Genomic DNA, 16,040 nt, shown 5'->3' with positions numbered 1-16,040 from the left:
TCATCAAATATATTTAATGTTGATATTTATTTATTTAAAAATATTGTTTACCTCTTGATACCACTACTCAAAAGGTTGGGGGTCTATTCTGCAAAAAAAAAACAAGAAGCAGGGAACGCAACCCAAATTATACATGTTTCTACAAGATCCCAAAGGATGCTTCATGCTTGGTGCTTATAGGAACAATTGTTCAATATATAAGTTCTTGTATGGAAAAAAGTTGTTCACCAAAATACCACAAATTTTGTGTTATTATGTTCCTCAAATTTGGACAGTATATTATAATTATCGGACTACTTCATATTACAGCTTATTTATAAAAATTATTACTAAATAATTTTTTGCAAATTAATAAAATATCTCGAGGTGATTGAGTTAGGATTACTAAGGGATGATTTAAGCTTTCATATTATTAACGGAAAACTAAAAACCAAGAACTTATTCTTTGTGTAAAGTGCATTTATCAATTTAATGGTTATCGAATTTAATTTACAAAATCTTTTATAATAAGTTCTGCTTATCCATTTGTATGAACGCAACTAGGCACTGAAACTACTTTCCTTACAAATGCTAAAAACCTATATCTTCTGCTTATTTTATTGTGATTTAGGGCTGGGCGAATTTATATTTAATATAGAATATAAAACTACGTTTTAAAATCAGCTTCATGGTTTTTAATCACAATAAATATTGCTCACTTCGAATTAATTTCTTTAACAACATTTTTTTTAGCAGTCCAAGTCATTGCGAGGCGCGAATATGTATAAATTTATAAAGTGTTTTTTGTTTACAAAATGTATAAATTTAGTTGCTTAGGCTTGTAATTCACATTACACTGTCATAGTTTAGTTTGTGTTTGTTGTTAATTCTAAATTTTACATGTGCCACTTAATTGCTTAAAAATATGCGTACTAAAATATTTGCTTAGCTACTTTTAAAAATGTTGACTGTCTTTTAGGTTCTGTTATTATAGTTACACATATACACATACATAAATGATTTCTTATAAGGCAAGTTTTTAAGTCACTTTATTGATTGCATTCAGCGCTCTTTATATAGTATATAGTATATACATATATATCATTTATATATACAGTGGTAGCTATATAATTGTGAACAGCTTAATAAAATTATTTTATCCATTACTATTTTGCTTGACTATTTTTTTTTAATCCTGATTGTAAAATGTAACTCTTAGATATGAAATATTGAACATGCGCTCGTGGTTGGGAATAAGGCAAATTCTAAGCAATAAATTACCAAATGCATTTCGATTGCTTAGGTATTATGCACACTACCTTCGTTTTTAAGTCTATCAAGAATATTAAAATTGGTCCATGGAAAGAGTTATAGTATAAAATTCCTCAAAATGATTATTAATAATTATGTTTAAAAAATAATGTGCTCACAAACTATAACTATAAACAACACTTGTAACAAACTGTAACTAGATGGGTAAGCCTTCGCATCCTTAAGGTGCTAAAAAGCTTTTTTAATGTATGTATCAAGGGTAACATAAACTCCTAATAAATAATTGGTGTCACTAATTATATGGCCATCACTGTATACGTATATATAAATAGCAAATATAATTATTTATTTACTCATATAGCCTCAGAAGCTTTGAAATGTATTGAAAATTATTTTGTTTTTATATTTTCTATAAAAATTTTTGCTATTCAAGCTGTTTTTTTTTATTTGTAAAGTAGTAAAAAATATTCTCAACATTTTTAACAAGCATATATCTGTGCTAGCTTCACATAGTCTGTATGTTTATAAGGCTCACTCGTTGTATATGGTAATAAGTAGCGAGATCAAATGTGTCTTTAGGTTTGCGCGAGTCTATAAAGAAATACAAAAACGACAATGCACGAACCATTTCTACTTAAACTAAAGTGTTCTTCAAAAACACTTTCCTTGTGTTAATTGTCAGCTTTTACATGAATAAGTTGACCTTACATACAATATTTTTCGTTGTGCAAAATATAATTTATAATTATTATACGTGACTTCTGTTCTAGCTTTCTTTGGTTTGTTTTTTTAATTGGTAAGCTTTGTAAACGCTGCTTGGTCCAAGAGTTATATACAGTCGCTGGACAGCATAGCTATGTGAGTTTCTTAGCCCATTTCAGGTCATCGTCACGCGGCTTCAAGCCCGTCAAACGCTCAATAATAAACTCAAAAGATGACCAAAATCTAAGAGCAAAGATGTCAGTTATTAATTAGTTTAAGGTTTTTTGATTTTAAGTTTTTTCAGCTACTCACCTGAGCAGCTCCAGTGGCCAGTTTAACCAGCCGGTGGTTATGCAAAAGTACGTCTCATGCGGCGCCACATGATGTATACGATGATGTTTGCGCGGCAGAATTATATGACAGCTTTGCAGCAATAGCACCCATCTGGGTAGGCCCCAATATGTATGCGACCACTTGTGTATCTAAATAATAGTGCATTTTATCAGTAAATAATACATAAATTGTTATATTGAAGAACAAATCTAGTAACTGCGTTAGTTTGTAAGCTCACCTGATTCGTCATAGCCACAAAAATGGAGCATAGAAACACATACGCTATCCATCCGAAATTCTGTTGTATCTCGCCCGGCGATTTGATATAAAAATAATGCGCTAAATATCCAAGTATGGGTATGCCAACCATAAAGTTATCGCCATTTGTCTCAATAAAATCGTGTCGCGTTATTGACGTGGGATCCAAATGGTGTTCACGAAACGGTCGCAAAAAGTTCTGGCCATGGACTTTAAATTGTATGTTTTAATTCATATCTGTAAGTTTTTACGCTTACCTTTCCAATTACAGCCAAGTCAACCGAGCCCCATGTATCCGCTGCCCAGTGCACCAGGCCCGATGCGAAGTCTGCCGTCAGAATGCCACACAGTGCAGAGAAGAAGGTGACGCTGATGCGTTCCCAACGCATGTGACTCATGATTAATGCCAAATTTATGATCATCAGGCCGATGCAGGTGTAAACACAAACGACTTCCTGGGCCCGTTTACCTGGATATTGTATTTATTACATTACAATCAATTATTTCTTAGGACGTGCGAAAGGCGGCTTCGAAATTAGATACTCTCTTTAATCATGATTATCTACTTTTTTATCAGTCGACACAAAAAAATACCAAGAGTATATAATTAATTAAAAATAAATTCTAATATTTAAATATAAATATGAAAGAAGAAAAATAATAATAATAATAATATTTATAATGTTGTGCCAATTACCGATAAGATAGTAAATGGTTTATTGCTATATTTCAGTAGGTGTTATTGATTATTGATTGTTATCTTAATACCATAAATTAAAATTTCAACTGTTCTTCTTAATCTTTATCGATAAGCTATTTCAAAAATAAAAAATTCCTTAAGTTAATATATTAAGTTTTTTACATTAACTATTTGTAGTCCGGCTTTTACAACTTATATGCTAAATATTAGTTTAAATCTTGAAATCCAATATATATTTAAAAATATGATTTTTCACATTATGTGTATGATTTTTAAGCCAAATGAATTCCATTTAGAATTGTGTACTTTTCAATACATTGATTAAATACATATTTTATTGAATTTTAAATATAATTATGAACGGATCTGCTGCACTGTCTCACCTGGACTGTAGAGTGATGCTAGCTCCTGTGCACCTTTATTTTGTGGTCCCCATCGTGGGGAAATCGCTGCCGCAATATTTGTTGGATCCGCCGTTGCCGCTTCACTCGCCGCCAACTGCCCTTGCTCCTGATCAATTGACGTGGGTGCTGAATTGCCATTGGGATCGTCTTCATACATGGAATTGGCCAGTATTTCCTTATCGCTTTTGGCCATCATTATCTATTTGGCAAACAAAATAGTGAAGCATGCAATAAGAGTTAGACCTCAATTTACAACTGAAGCGCCACAAAAACTGGCCATGAATGATAGCTTGGCAACTTTCAATGTCGGCTGTCGTTTTGAGAAACCCGGGAAAACTGGCAGCTGTTGCTCTCTTTTGCATTATTTAATGACTTCTTGGGAAGGAGCACAGTCCCATTGAGTGGGCGTGAAATATTTAAAGGTTTTTCAATTTCAACCGCTGTTGAATTTCTAAAAGTCCAGTTGAAGAGCTCAGCAACAACCGTTAACGTTGAGCTAACTCTCCACATGTTGATGTCATTACGTGGCCTGCATTTTCAGCCCACACCCCGTGCTCCCGAGCTCTTGGTCTGATCCTGGTTCGACTGTGCGGACTGCGTGTGTGTCACGCAATATTTTGGGACTTATTCTTAGTCTCGTGGGGGCAGGGAGCAATTTTGACTCCTCGAATGAGTGAGCTGTCACTTTTGGGACGGGGGGAGGAGCGGTTAAAAGAGACTTAATTAAGCAAATTGGTATTTAAATTATTGCGAACGCGATCTCCAAGTTAAGTAACTTAAGTTAAGTTAAGTTAATAAGGTGGGCTAAAGGCACAGATATATATTTGTCAATGGAATTCTTATACCCTTCACCTATTAAAAATGGGTAAAAGCGACTTTGACATTGCAATCGACTTATTTTTTGTAGACCACACATTAAATTTATTTTATCGTCAATATCGATATAAATCGATTATTGACTTGCGATTATTTTCGGCGTTTTCAACTCATTTTCAAATATGTAAATTAATAAAATTGCAACGTTTGCTCAATTTTATGATACCTCTTCCAATCCCCCAAAATATTTGTAAAGAAGCATTCTTGAAATTTATTGTTACCTCACAAATCAATGTTATTTTTATGCTCAAATTTGTTGACAATTGAACCTATTTCGTAAAAGTGACAGCAAAACTGTTGAATGATTTATTTTTTGTTTAATATCTGCTTTGATTTAAAATCATTTTCCAATATTAGGATGATAATTAATTAAAGAGTCCAAGCCAAATGTAATTTGAGGCCAAGCAATCACAAGCAAGTTTCAAGTTCGATTAGCTTGTTGTGCTTCAGATAAGCTCTTATTATTATATATCACATTTGTAGTTATTTTGGATAAACTTGACAACACCGAGCTGTCTATTGATTGCAATCAAGCTTTATTACTTTACTTTATTGAGATTCACACATCATAACACAATTTTATTTAATTTTATATTTTGACTCTGCTTGAATCGAAGAAATATACTTCTTCACATTATATTTACATAATCTGATAGTAGCACGTCGTTAATTATATGGTACCCAATAAAGGGTTGAAATATATTCTTTTATCATGTCATGCAGAGTTGAATAGTGGAAGAGGAATAGGAAATAATTAATTCGAGTCGTGCAACTCTTTGGACAAGTCCATAAGCACGATTGTAATCAAAGATGAGGCTTTTGACAGACGGCCATGTCAGGAAGATAATGAAGACTAGTTCATGGATATAGGGTTAATAATAGTTCGAGTATTTCATAAAAAATAGAAGTAATAGGGCATGAAGACGATTAAATACCCTTGCAGACCGGAGTCAATTTGGCGACATTTCAATTTCACTTTATTTGTATTAAAAAAACGAGCAGAAAGTTTAAACATCACAAAAAATAACTATAGCTAATGAAATTATGAATAGAAAATTAAAGAAAAGCATTAAGTGCATACTTTACGGGATTGAAGTTGTTTACCTCAATGTGTCACACACTTTACGACAATTCTCTAATACTCTCTGCAAGGACATAAAAAACCAATTAATTGTAGGATTTTAACACAAGTTGGCTATTATTTATGCATTAGTTGAAGTCTCCCACAGAGCTGCGCTAATATTATATTCATATGTATGTATGTATAATTATGTATATATAACGTTAGGCAGGACAAATAAGGCGTTATATGGCAGTTTGAGGAATGCACATAATGTCGTTTATTGACAAAACAATTAATGCATAACTAGATGTGAATAAATAATATATGTAAGTAGTGATTGCGTTGAATAAATTACACGTATGGAACTCTCTCCTGTCATTTTCAGAAATGGAAATCGGGTTAGTGGAATTGAATTTAAAAAAATGAAAAAGTAACGATGTCTATTGATAAAGCACCTGGGCATACCCTTAATACTAATGCTTATCATGGCCAGAGGTGACCCACAACCCACGAGGTCAAGAAAACAAAACCCATAATCTGAAAGCTTGTAACGCCCCTCAAAAAGCAAACGAAATGTTTGCATGTAAAAAATAGTAAACAACAAAATAAAAGAAAAGCGATGATTCAAATTTCGAAAATACACATGAGAGGAGGGAAGAAAAGGAATAGCCCGAAATATGAGCTATAAATGAAAATTAATATGAAAACGTCGACAACTGAATTTGAGCGAAGGCAACAACTCCTGCGAATACCCTGTATTACTTGTATATTTAGCTCGCAACTAAGAAATTGTATACCGCAATTAAAACCAAGTAGAAACGACAAAACATAATTAAATAATGTAAATAATAATAATATTTACCATATTATTTATCGAAAATGCACCATAATTAAATTTATCGAAAGAATGAAGAAGCAACAACCGGTAGATGTCGCAATCGCATCACTTAAAAAAGCACAGCGCAGAGTAAGCAACAGAACGGGGTATTTGCACAGTTGGGCATCATTTGCCACATTTTATGGTTAAGGCAAGACGAAAAAAAGGAGCGCGAAGCCAACAGGTGCCAATTTAGCGCAAAAGAGCTGGGAAACATTTATATAATTCTATACTCCTATATTCCTGTGGGTGTGCTTGATATAGGCTAACGAAGAAAATATAATTTATTACACGAAATGCGCGAAAATTCGCACGAACAAGTTTGTCTTTCGTTTTGGGGGTGCAAAAAAAAACTCAGCCCTCAGCCATGCCCTGCCCTGCCCTGGCTGGGAACCGCAGTCAGTCAGCAGTTGTATTTATAGTTTTAGTGCTGTTAGCCATTTGCGATTGATAAGAAATGTGGATGGCGCTGCTTTTGCACATACTTTGCACTCGCCATACTATTTATAAAAATCCTAACAGAAATAACGCAGCAAAGCTCTCTCATACATTTAATCATTTGACTCACCTTTTTATGCGTGTGCCTGTTTTGTTGTTATTGTTGTCGGCAGGTGGCGGCAGCGGCAAGTAACGGCAAACAAGGTGCTTTGTTTGTGTTACTTTCTTGCCCCGTTTGTTGTATTTGTTGTTGCTAGTGGCAGCGGTACCTATAAAATAGCACAGATATTTCTAGGTTTCACTTACAGCTTGTGGCAAGTAAATTTTTACACTAATCGTCTAGTAGTATTGATTAAAATTAGAGTAGATACTACTACTATTGCTACTTTATGCATGCAGAAGCAAGTAAAACACGCACAGACACACACATAAACACACACAAGCAGACAAGGACGCACGCCATGAATTACAGGCAAGAAGTACTACGTACGTCAGCGACTCTCTGCCCACTACACTCCACAATATGGGTAAAAATTAAATAATGCTGACTTTTATGCACGTGATTTTATGTTGTCAGTGTCGTGAACAAGCGCAATGCGACCCGGAAAAGCGACAGCGACTTCTTCTGCAGCTGCATGGGCTACTTTGCACCCGTAAATTTCGAAAGCAACTAAACCAAACAGATTCAAACGATTTGCAGCTTTTCATTCATGCCTTGTGATTTGCAGTTGTGTGCGTGCTTTTGAACAGCTTTTACCGTTACGCTGTGATTGGTGCGCAAATACTCACGATTGAATACGAATTTTGTCGTCCGCCACACACAGTTGATGTGTGACTCTTTTTCTACATAAACAAAAAATATAAATATTCAATGTACACTTAACATTTTGACAGTAAATGCACATTAAAAGCTACAATTTATTAAATAAAATAAGTGCAAAATTACGTATCGATATCGATAACAGTGGCGATGGCATATCAACGAGCTTTGTGACATTGTGTGTGTTTGCACAGTGTGACCCTGTGCTTGTGCTAAGAGACATGAACGGCTGATTGTTACGTCGCCGCAAGCATTTTTAGCTGACAAAATAAACTGAAATTAATAAATTAAAATGTTACCTTTAGCACGCGCATTTTATTCGAGCGTGGCACGCATTTCGCGCAACAATCGTGTTGCGCTGCACACGGCCAGCACGCTTCGGTGCAAAGAGGCAACGGTCGTAGACAATGAAGCACCGGCAGAGAACAGCGAAGAAAGCGGCTCAGATGCTTCTCCACCAGATGGAAAGGATCGCACGAAAGTGATTCCCGTGGAGACTTCCATGCGCTATCTCAAGAGTGCCGCGTACCGAACAACCTATGGCGAGGAGTTCGTGTGGACACAATATCGGTAAGCAGCTGGCAATTAGTTATCAATAGTTCGTCCTAATAGAGATTCTTGTACCCCAGTCGAAACCACAAGGGAATGTATGCGCCGCGCAAGACGCGTAAAACGTGCGTTCGCCAGGGCAAAATCTCCACAGGGAATCCGTGTCCTATTTGTCGGGATGAGTATCTGGTGCTGGATTACCGCAACACAGATCTGCTGAAACAGTTCATCTCGCCATATAGCGGTCAGGTGCTGAGCTACTCCAAAACCGGGTTATGCCAAAAAAGTCATTTACGTTTAAAGGTTGCCGTGGAGCAGGCTCGTGATTGCGGCCTCCTCACCTACGATGTGCCTTTTCGGGAATACGACTACAGCGAGTACTATGGTAAGCAGGAGGAGCCAATACAATTAAAATCATAACGCAAAAATATATGTATGTAAATAACTAAATAAACTGGTTAAAAAGTGAACGGAAATGTTGTTTCCTTAAAGTTACGTAGCGCTCAGCCTTTTCAGCAATTATTCCTATTGGGATTAAAAGACCCAATTTGGACAGCATTTCATTGTTAACTTCCCAATTGCCCCGTATAATCGATAAATTTCGATATTCGAATCGATAAATGTGATTACTCATATGGAAAATGGATTGAAGTATTTGTTGTTGTTTTAAATGCAGGCGATGACACGGGATTGCACGTTTCTAGTTGTGGGTGGTGGCATTGCCGGCGTTTCTTGCGCCGAGACATTAGCGATTTGTTGCCCCACCGAATCTGTCCTGCTGCTCACCGAGTCCAGCATTGTGAAGAGCGTCACAAATTTGGTGCCCGTCGCACGTTATCTGCACAAGTTCGATGTTCGGGAAAAGAATGTGACTGAGTTGCGTGCCGGCATCGCACATATTGTGGATCAATTGGAGCATATTGCCAGCAAGGAACATTGGGCGCGCACCAAGTCTGGATTGGTAGTCAAATATCGCTATTTGTGCCTCTGCACAGGCGGAGCACCCAAATTGTTTGGCCCTGGTCAAGAGGAGCGCATTATTGGCATACGTGACACGGATTCGGTGCTGGAACTGCAGCGACGGCTTGCGAGCGCAAAAGATGTGGTTATTCTGGGCAATGGTGGCATTGCCAGCGAACTGGCTCATGAGCTACAGTCCGTCAATGTGCACTGGGTGATAAGAGATGATCACATCTCGGCCACCTTTGTGGATGTGGGCGCCGCAGAGTTCTTTCAACTGGCCAACAAGGAGACGGGGCTGTTGGACACGACGACGGCCAGCACAGCCATCAAAAGAATGCGCTATGATGAAATGCTGCCCAGAGCGCAGGAGCAACAACAAATCAAGCGAGGTGCCGCCTTGGGACCGGATTGGCATCGAAGCTACGACTTGAGCGGTGCCGGCAGCTCTGTCAGAAGTCTACCCAAAATTTACAGCAAAACTCACATTGAGAAACTAGAGGAGTTGCCAGATGCCTTGAGGATTACGCTGAAACACGATGATGATGACAGTATTGAGCAGCTGAGCTGTGATTTTATGGTGTCGGCGACGGGCGTGCAACCGCGACATGACTACACCAGCGATGTGCCGCTCCAGCTGGCTGAGGATGGCGGTCTGCTGGTGGATGAAATGATGCTCACGAATCTGAGCGATGTTTATGCGGCAGGAGATGTTTGCACAGCTGCGTGGTCAGCCGCATCGAAGCACTGGTTCCAAATGCGTCTGTGGACGCAGGCCAGGCAAATGGGCGCCATGGCCGGACGCAGCATGGCAGCCGCTCTAGAGAACGAGACAATCTATCAGGACTTTTGCTTTGAGCTCTTTGGCCATGTGACGCAGCTGTTTGGCTTTCCCGTGGTTCTGCTGGGCCGTTACAATGGCCAGGGCTTGGGCAGAGACTATGAGCTGCTCGTGCGTTGCACGCGCAACAAGGAGTACATCAAGTTCGTGCTGCAAAATGGACGACTCCGCGGTGCGATCCTAATTGGAGACACAGATCTGGCGGAGACGTGCGAGAACCTGATACTTAATGGCACAGATCTAGAACCCTATGGCGATGATATACTCAATCCAGACATAGACATCGAAGACTATTTCGATTGACATAACATAAAATACATATGTATATATAATATATAACTGTTCCAATTCGATTTAAAAGATTTAAATTTACGAGCACAGATTTTTATACACAATAAATTTTAAAATGTTCTTTGTTGAATTCTGTATTTTAGAATTATTGTTTTATAAATGTCTCACAAAGTTTTTGCTGATACATATTGTTAAAGAATAATTTAGAATTTATTTTCAAGCAAAGTATTTTACATTAAAGCTGTCAAATGAATTTCAATGTTATATTCTAAAGAACTAACAGCTGAAGAGTCAAATCTGCGATAGTTTAAAGGTTGTTTTCAGGAATACAAAAGACTTCTATATTAAAATTTCTAAAATTACATTCTAAACTCTGAAGAACAGTCAACTCAGGACTAAAATCTGCGATAATTTAATAGTTAATTTCAAGAAAATAATCTTACACTAAAGCTCTATACAATTTCTAAATAAGATTTCGGCTGCTCCACAATTGTTATTATTATTCCTAAATGTAAATTCTAGTTTGTGCTATGGTTTTTGGTCTTTCGTCACTTGAGTTTCCCCTCGTTGCCTGAAAAACACACAAGAAAGAAATTTAGTTTTTGCTGCATTTGAGTTCAATGCGAGTTGTACTTACCAACATATTTAATTTCGTCGAAGGCCTTGCGAGCCTTCTTCAGCTCCTCGTTCATGGTCAGTAGATCCTTGACCCTGGCATATTTGCGCTGATCCTTGCGCACCAAAAATATTATGTCCTCCACTTGGACGCGCCCTGTGCGTCCGATTTCCATGGCTCGGTGCGTGGTCTCTGCAATGTACTCAATGACCAGATCTTCCAGGAGATCAACTGTTTCCGTATACGGATTCTTGTCGTCACCAAAGCCAAACATCATGCAGCGCAGCTCCTTGCTGAAGAGACGCTTGCGTCCCGAATTGGTGGACACCATTTGCTCATCATCAGCATCCTCATCGAACTAAAATGGAATAGTAGCTAGTTATCGACATAAATATTGTATATTAGCAAGTTGTAATTACATCGGCAACTTCAAAGTGTTCATCGGGCAAAGTATTTGCAGCCATTGTGTTTTTATTACTTATTAACTTGATGAAAACAATAATTGCAGACGGCAACCGCAAGTATCGATACTAAAGTATTATAATACTCGATACACAATCAGCAGCTGGATACTTTCACTAAACCAGGGCTGAATTGTACTATTAATATTAACTTTAATTAATGTACTTTTAAACATTTTCCAGCAGAGAATAAAATGAATTAGTTAAAGAGTATGTAACTCGTTCAAAATACGGGCATATCAAAACCGATAAAAAAGAAGTCATTGTGAATGGATGTTATCGATTGATTGAGCGGCAGCAGCTCTGTGTTTTGCAGAAGTAGGCGCAGCTTCTTTGCACGCACTTTCAAATTTAAACGCCTGTTGCTTGAAGCTTCCAAAATGGATGTTTACACATTCGAAAAATCATTTCTGGAGCGGCTCAAAGAAGCCGAAGCGGTGCTCTCATGGGATGGCGCCGCAATGCCCGCCTCGCAAGTCTGTTCCGAGTGGAAAGCGTACGTCGAGCTGCAAATTGAGCCAGCAGGTAAGCGAATTTCACACACACACATACAGAAATCACACACACACGCAAATACAAATATAATTTTTTGGCAGGCTGGCAGGCAATGTGGAAAATACCGCGCGTAATCTGCGAGGATTTAAAGCTGCGCTATCCCACAATTGTATTTGGCACTGTGGATCAGGTCATGTTCGATGAGCTGAAGGCGGTGTTTACGGTGACTGCTGTGCAGGATCAGGATATGCATTTGCCCGAGAGCAACGAGGTGGCGCTGATCGAGCTGTGGCCCACCATACAACAGGAGAATTCGGCGCTAAATGTAGACACCACAGCGGAGTGCATTGACCGCTTGCGTTTCTTCTATACGCACGTTTGGATGCCATGGGACAAGGACTCGGATGGTGATCGCGATTGGGTGCAAATCCATTTACAGTCGCGCATACAGCTCGCCTGTGAACTGAGCAAGCATCGCTTGCCACGCCCACTGACCCTGCACATGCGCACGCTGCTGATGGAGGCCCATTATATACAACAGCGTCTCGAATACTTGGAACTGGACATGAGCGATGCGGAGGAGGATGATGATGAGGAATTGGCTACAGATGCGACAAGTGAGAAGCCCAAAAAGCAGTTGGGCAGCTCCGCGGCAAACAACCTGAATAAGTCCATTTTGCCGGTGACGGATCTGATGTGTCTCCATCTCAGGCTGGCCATCATCCGCAGCGAATTCGAAATTCTGGAAAATCCAGATATGCGACGCGCCTACAGCGAACTCCAGAGCAATGGGCTGAAGCGTCACCTGCTGCAGCGCAGCAGCCCATGCAGCCTGGGCCAGTTAGCTGTGGAGCAGACACAAATGTGCCACTTGGTTACGTTGCCAGTTGAGCTGCAGACACAGATCCATCTGCTGACGCTAGCCAAGCAATTGGTGAAACCGCACACAAAAGTCCAGTTGGGCAACACCTTGCAGGTAATGTGGATAATACAGATAGATCATCAATTACTTATTTAATTACAAATTGAAAAATTTACATTTGATCTTATCATACATGTCGAGTTCGAAATATATTTTTGTTGGATATCAATTATAATTATTATTAATACGTATAACAATCATAATAATAATATTTATAATAATCATAATTAATAATAAAATAGAATAAATACTATATATACAAATCATAATTAATATAATCATAATAATAATTATAATGATCTGTCAGGACGTGCTGAGCATTTGCCAAGCAAACGATGACATTCTCTTATCGCCCGGGCAACACAATATTAAATTTCTGGAACATCTCAATGACAATGGCAGCATTCAGGGCCTCATTGATGCCGAGTCAGTTATGGCCAGTGAAAACGACAATGATGACGAGCTGAGAAAGCTGCCCGTGATTTGCTCGAGTGATGAGGATAGCACTTTGCTGGTCATCGATGGCGATTACGCGTTATCCAATCTGGTCCTGGATTGTCGTCATGTGCGCCGTGGCATTCTATTGCGGTGTGGAACGCTGACACTGCGCAGCTGCCGGCTGCTGGGCGATGGTAGCTCGAGCACCCAGGAAGCGATTGTGTGCATGCCGCAAGCCAAGCTAAAGCTCCACGATTGCCGGCTCGAGAACTTTGCCATTGGTTTATCGTTGCGGCCGGAGACGAGTGCTGTTTTGAGTAATGTCAACATCAGGAAGTGCAACACCGGTTTGGAATTGCTGGATAAAACCACCAAGCTTAAACTGGAAGGAAACAATTGCAATTTTCAAACTTGCCAACTGGGCATTTTGGCAGATGGCATCGCCTTGCCAAATAGCAGTGAAAAGACATTGGCGCTAAAGCATTTTAGTGAGCTACAGCGGTGCGTTTACTTTGATTAATCATTTAAAATGCCATTAAAACTAATCCTCTGTATTTGCAGCTATAATGAGAGCAATTGGCTGGGAAATTGCGCTTTTCACAAGTGTCAACGTAATGTTCGCATTTTCAATGAATCGCAGCAGCTGCTGGCGAAGCGCGCTCGTCAGAATTTCCTGATGGAGGATTTGGATGTGGAGAACAAGGAGAACATTAACTAGAATAAGTATATGTATGCAATGTAAATCGTACAATAAAAAGAACCTGGATTGTTCCTGATACAATATATCAGGACGTCTGAGCATGTAACGCAGTTTTTAGTCGATTTGATGCTTATTATATTGTATGCTTAGCTACCGCAAAGAAAGTCGAAGAAGCCTTGAATGAATGAATCCTTGTATTATTCGCCTTGTTAAATATGCATCACTGACATTAAATCTGCTACTGTCACGTCCCATATCAACACATTTAGTTATATTATTAACTAAGTGAATTTCCTTCCCTACAGCGAAGGCCAAGCCAGAGTTAATTCAATGCAAAGTCAATGTTTATTTATTTACTTTTCGACTTCTGCTCTTAATTGTATCCAAAATTGCGCCTGATGCTCAAATTGAACTGCCTACACAAATATCGATTAGCTGCTTTCGAGCACACGCAAACCTATCGATATACATAGGTAAATACATCAAACCGTTCACACAAACGATTACAGCTGTTAGTGGCCAATACAAATAGCTGGTAGTTTAATTGATTTCAAAACGTTGAGATAAAAGCAACATAAATATACCTGTCCACTGCCAGCATGTCCATGGAGAACTGGATGCGCGAGCTGCCGGCCGAGCTGCGCGATCTGTCAATTGTAAATTTAGCCATTCCAGGTATATATATATGAGGTCATCCAGCACAAGCAGCGACGCATTAATTTGACTTAATTAACTTGGAATGCGATTCTATCAAAAGGTTCCCACAATTCAATGACTTATGGAATTGACAGCAACTCGCGGCTAGCACCCGATGCGGATAGCGCCATACGTCGTTGGCATCGCTTCTTTCCCTGCTTTGTGCGTCGCTGGTCCCGCAATCAGTCGGCTAGCATTTTGGACCAGCTGCAGTTGGGCGTGCGTTATTTTGATTTGCGTATTGCACAAAATGAGGGCAAATTCTACTATTGCCATGGACTCTTTGCCATGGAGGTGTTTGAGCCGTTGCACGAGCTGCGCCACTTTCTCGACACCCATCCCGAGGAGGTGGTCATACTGGATTTGCAGCATTTCTACGACATGAACATTAAGCAGCACCAGCAGCTGCAGAAGCAGCTGTTAGAGTTCTTCGATCATCGCTTGTATGCGACAACAGATGGTTCGCTGCTCGAGTGCACCCTTAATCGGTGTGCTCAACTCAAGTGGCAAGTGGTGCTCATATGCAGACGCTGCCCGATTGGCTTGCCCCCCTCATTCTGGCCGAGTTATGCGTGGCCAACGCCTTGGCCGAACACGGCCAGCATTAAGAAACTGCAATCGTTCTTGTCAGCGTCGTTGTTATCACGTCAGCCCAAACAGGGTTATGTGTCCCAGTGCCTTCTCACGCCCACGGGGCGTTATATTGCCTTGCGTTTCTTCTTCACGCTGAAGCGCACAGCGAAGCGAGTGGATAAGAAACTAAAGCCCTGGATATTAGAGCAGTTTCCAGGACCCTTCGCTAGCGATGAAGCACCTCGTGTAAATGTCTTCTTGGCTGATTTTGTTCACTTGAAGGATGGTCAGTTCTGTGAATGGGTTATTAGCCTAAACAATAAAATGGATCCGTCACAGGTTGATCTAATTGCGGAGAAGACTCTCTAATCTCTAATATCTATTTGTATTTTATAATGCACATTACGAAAACAAAAAAGTTTTTGTATTTTTGTACGAATATTTTTATTAATTTTATATGGTGATATTTTTTTAAGTATACATTTTATTATGAATGTATGTTATGTTGCTCTTATAAGTCTATTATTATTATATGATTTATTATTTGCTTTATTGAACGGAGTAAAAAAAATGCAAATTGAAATGGAAACTTAAATTATTTTTATATTTTTGTACGCTCTACAAAATATACGAAATAAATTGTTAGCTTAAATTATTTTTATAATTTTTGTATGCACTACAAAATATGTATTGTACTCAATTTAAAACTGCAATTATGCTAATAATTATGGTCGGCTGATTGTGGAGTCGGCAAATGTGAACGAAAATTGGAAAAT

At 38.9% G+C, this 16,040-nt stretch overlaps 6 protein-coding genes across 8 annotated transcripts; 4 read left to right on the top strand and 2 right to left on the bottom strand.

Annotated features, from left to right (window-relative positions):
* Positions 1–8: 8 nt before the first annotated feature.
* LOC6566544 (plasmanylethanolamine desaturase) lies at positions 9–7,763 on the bottom strand. 3 transcript variants are annotated; one of them, XM_032739601.2, is made up of 7 exons: positions 7,393–7,569; positions 7,033–7,171; positions 3,628–3,847; positions 2,802–3,013; positions 2,525–2,743; positions 2,266–2,435; positions 9–2,196 (listed from the first exon to the last, which is right to left on the bottom strand). In XM_032739601.2, exons 3-7 carry the CDS (start codon positions 3,842–3,844, stop codon positions 2,106–2,108), a joined length of 909 nt encoding a protein of 302 aa, XP_032595492.1. In that variant the 5' UTR covers positions 3,845–3,847; positions 7,033–7,171; positions 7,393–7,569; the 3' UTR covers positions 9–2,105. The 3 variants fall into 3 exon arrangements, with proteins under 3 accessions (XP_032595492.1, XP_032595493.1, XP_001993153.1); XM_032739602.2 differs by lacking the exon at positions 7,393–7,569 and adding an exon at positions 7,692–7,763 and having other exon boundaries at positions 1,709–2,196; XM_001993117.3 differs by having other exon boundaries at positions 1,709–2,196; positions 7,452–7,548.
* A 154-nt stretch (positions 7,764–7,917) lies between these two features.
* Positions 7,918–8,736, top strand: LOC6566543 (28S ribosomal protein S18b, mitochondrial). The gene is made up of 2 exons (XM_001993116.2): positions 7,918–8,292; positions 8,352–8,736. The coding sequence occupies exons 1-2, from the start codon at positions 8,015–8,017 to the stop codon at positions 8,689–8,691; spliced, it is 618 nt and encodes a 205-aa protein (XP_001993152.1). The 5' UTR covers positions 7,918–8,014; the 3' UTR covers positions 8,692–8,736.
* A 169-nt stretch (positions 8,737–8,905) lies between these two features.
* LOC6566533 (pyridine nucleotide-disulfide oxidoreductase domain-containing protein 1) lies at positions 8,906–10,483 on the top strand. The gene has a single exon (XM_001993115.2). It carries the CDS (start codon positions 8,942–8,944, stop codon positions 10,373–10,375), a length of 1,434 nt encoding a protein of 477 aa, XP_001993151.2. The 5' UTR covers positions 8,906–8,941; the 3' UTR covers positions 10,376–10,483.
* Positions 10,484–10,551: 68 nt separating this feature from the next.
* Positions 10,552–11,511, bottom strand: LOC6566532 (transcription initiation factor TFIID subunit 13). Its single transcript, XM_001993114.2, has 3 exons — positions 11,399–11,511; positions 11,001–11,337; positions 10,552–10,934 (listed from the first exon to the last, which is right to left on the bottom strand). The coding sequence occupies exons 1-3, from the start codon at positions 11,441–11,443 to the stop codon at positions 10,912–10,914; spliced, it is 405 nt and encodes a 134-aa protein (XP_001993150.1). The 5' UTR covers positions 11,444–11,511; the 3' UTR covers positions 10,552–10,911.
* Positions 11,512–11,753: 242 nt separating this feature from the next.
* LOC6566531 (protein nessun dorma) lies at positions 11,754–14,105 on the top strand. Its single transcript, XM_001993113.2, has 4 exons — positions 11,754–11,965; positions 12,037–12,911; positions 13,165–13,796; positions 13,857–14,105. The coding sequence occupies exons 1-4, from the start codon at positions 11,821–11,823 to the stop codon at positions 14,011–14,013; spliced, it is 1,809 nt and encodes a 602-aa protein (XP_001993149.1). The 5' UTR covers positions 11,754–11,820; the 3' UTR covers positions 14,014–14,105.
* A 388-nt stretch (positions 14,106–14,493) lies between these two features.
* On the top strand, positions 14,494–15,941 carry LOC6566530 (PI-PLC X domain-containing protein 2). Its single transcript, XM_001993112.2, has 2 exons — positions 14,494–14,670; positions 14,753–15,941. The coding sequence occupies exons 1-2, from the start codon at positions 14,595–14,597 to the stop codon at positions 15,631–15,633; spliced, it is 957 nt and encodes a 318-aa protein (XP_001993148.1). The 5' UTR covers positions 14,494–14,594; the 3' UTR covers positions 15,634–15,941.
* The last annotated feature ends 99 nt before the right edge of the window (positions 15,942–16,040 follow it).

The sequence above is a fragment of the Drosophila grimshawi genome, unplaced genomic scaffold (assembly GCF_018153295.1).
Source record: "Drosophila grimshawi isolate 15287-2541.00 unplaced genomic scaffold, ASM1815329v1 contig_1377, whole genome shotgun sequence".
NCBI lineage: Eukaryota > Metazoa > Arthropoda > Insecta > Diptera > Drosophilidae > Drosophila > Drosophila grimshawi.
The sequence above is the reverse complement of the archived record's forward strand: the minus strand, read 5'-3'. Positions and strand labels throughout refer to the sequence as shown.

Excerpts from the sequence above, each read along its gene's own strand:
- LOC6566544 (XM_032739602.2), bottom strand. The coding sequence starts at position 3,844 with ATGATGGCCAAAAGCGATAAGGAAATACTGGCCAATTCCATGTATGAA. Across the intron at positions 2,436-2,524 it reads TTGTGGCTATGACGAATCAG|ATACACAAGTGGTCGCATAC; the intron begins GTGAGCTTACAA and ends ACTATTATTTAG. Across the intron at positions 2,197-2,265 it reads TGGCCACTGGAGCTGCTCAG|ATTTTGGTCATCTTTTGAGT; the intron begins GTGAGTAGCTGA and ends CTTTGCTCTTAG.
- LOC6566531 (XM_001993113.2), top strand. The coding sequence starts at position 11,821 with ATGGATGTTTACACATTCGAAAAATCATTTCTGGAGCGGCTCAAAGAA. Across the intron at positions 11,966-12,036 it reads GCTGCAAATTGAGCCAGCAG|GCTGGCAGGCAATGTGGAAA; the intron begins GTAAGCGAATTT and ends ATTTTTTGGCAG. Across the intron at positions 13,797-13,856 it reads CATTTTAGTGAGCTACAGCG|CTATAATGAGAGCAATTGGC; the intron begins GTGCGTTTACTT and ends CTGTATTTGCAG.
- LOC6566532 (XM_001993114.2), bottom strand. The coding sequence starts at position 11,443 with ATGGCTGCAAATACTTTGCCCGATGAACACTTTGAAGTTGCCGAT. Across the intron at positions 11,338-11,398 it reads AACACTTTGAAGTTGCCGAT|TTCGATGAGGATGCTGATGA; the intron begins GTAATTACAACT and ends ATTCCATTTTAG. Across the intron at positions 10,935-11,000 it reads CGACGAAATTAAATATGTTG|GCAACGAGGGGAAACTCAAG; the intron begins GTAAGTACAACT and ends TGTGTTTTTCAG.
- LOC6566530 (XM_001993112.2), top strand. The coding sequence starts at position 14,595 with ATGTCCATGGAGAACTGGATGCGCGAGCTGCCGGCCGAGCTGCGCGAT. Across the intron at positions 14,671-14,752 it reads TGTAAATTTAGCCATTCCAG|GTTCCCACAATTCAATGACT; the intron begins GTATATATATAT and ends TTCTATCAAAAG.
- LOC6566543 (XM_001993116.2), top strand. The coding sequence starts at position 8,015 with ATGTTACCTTTAGCACGCGCATTTTATTCGAGCGTGGCACGCATTTCG. Across the intron at positions 8,293-8,351 it reads TTCGTGTGGACACAATATCG|TCGAAACCACAAGGGAATGT; the intron begins GTAAGCAGCTGG and ends CTTGTACCCCAG.
- LOC6566533 (XM_001993115.2), top strand. The coding sequence starts at position 8,942 with ATGCAGGCGATGACACGGGATTGCACGTTTCTAGTTGTGGGTGGTGGC.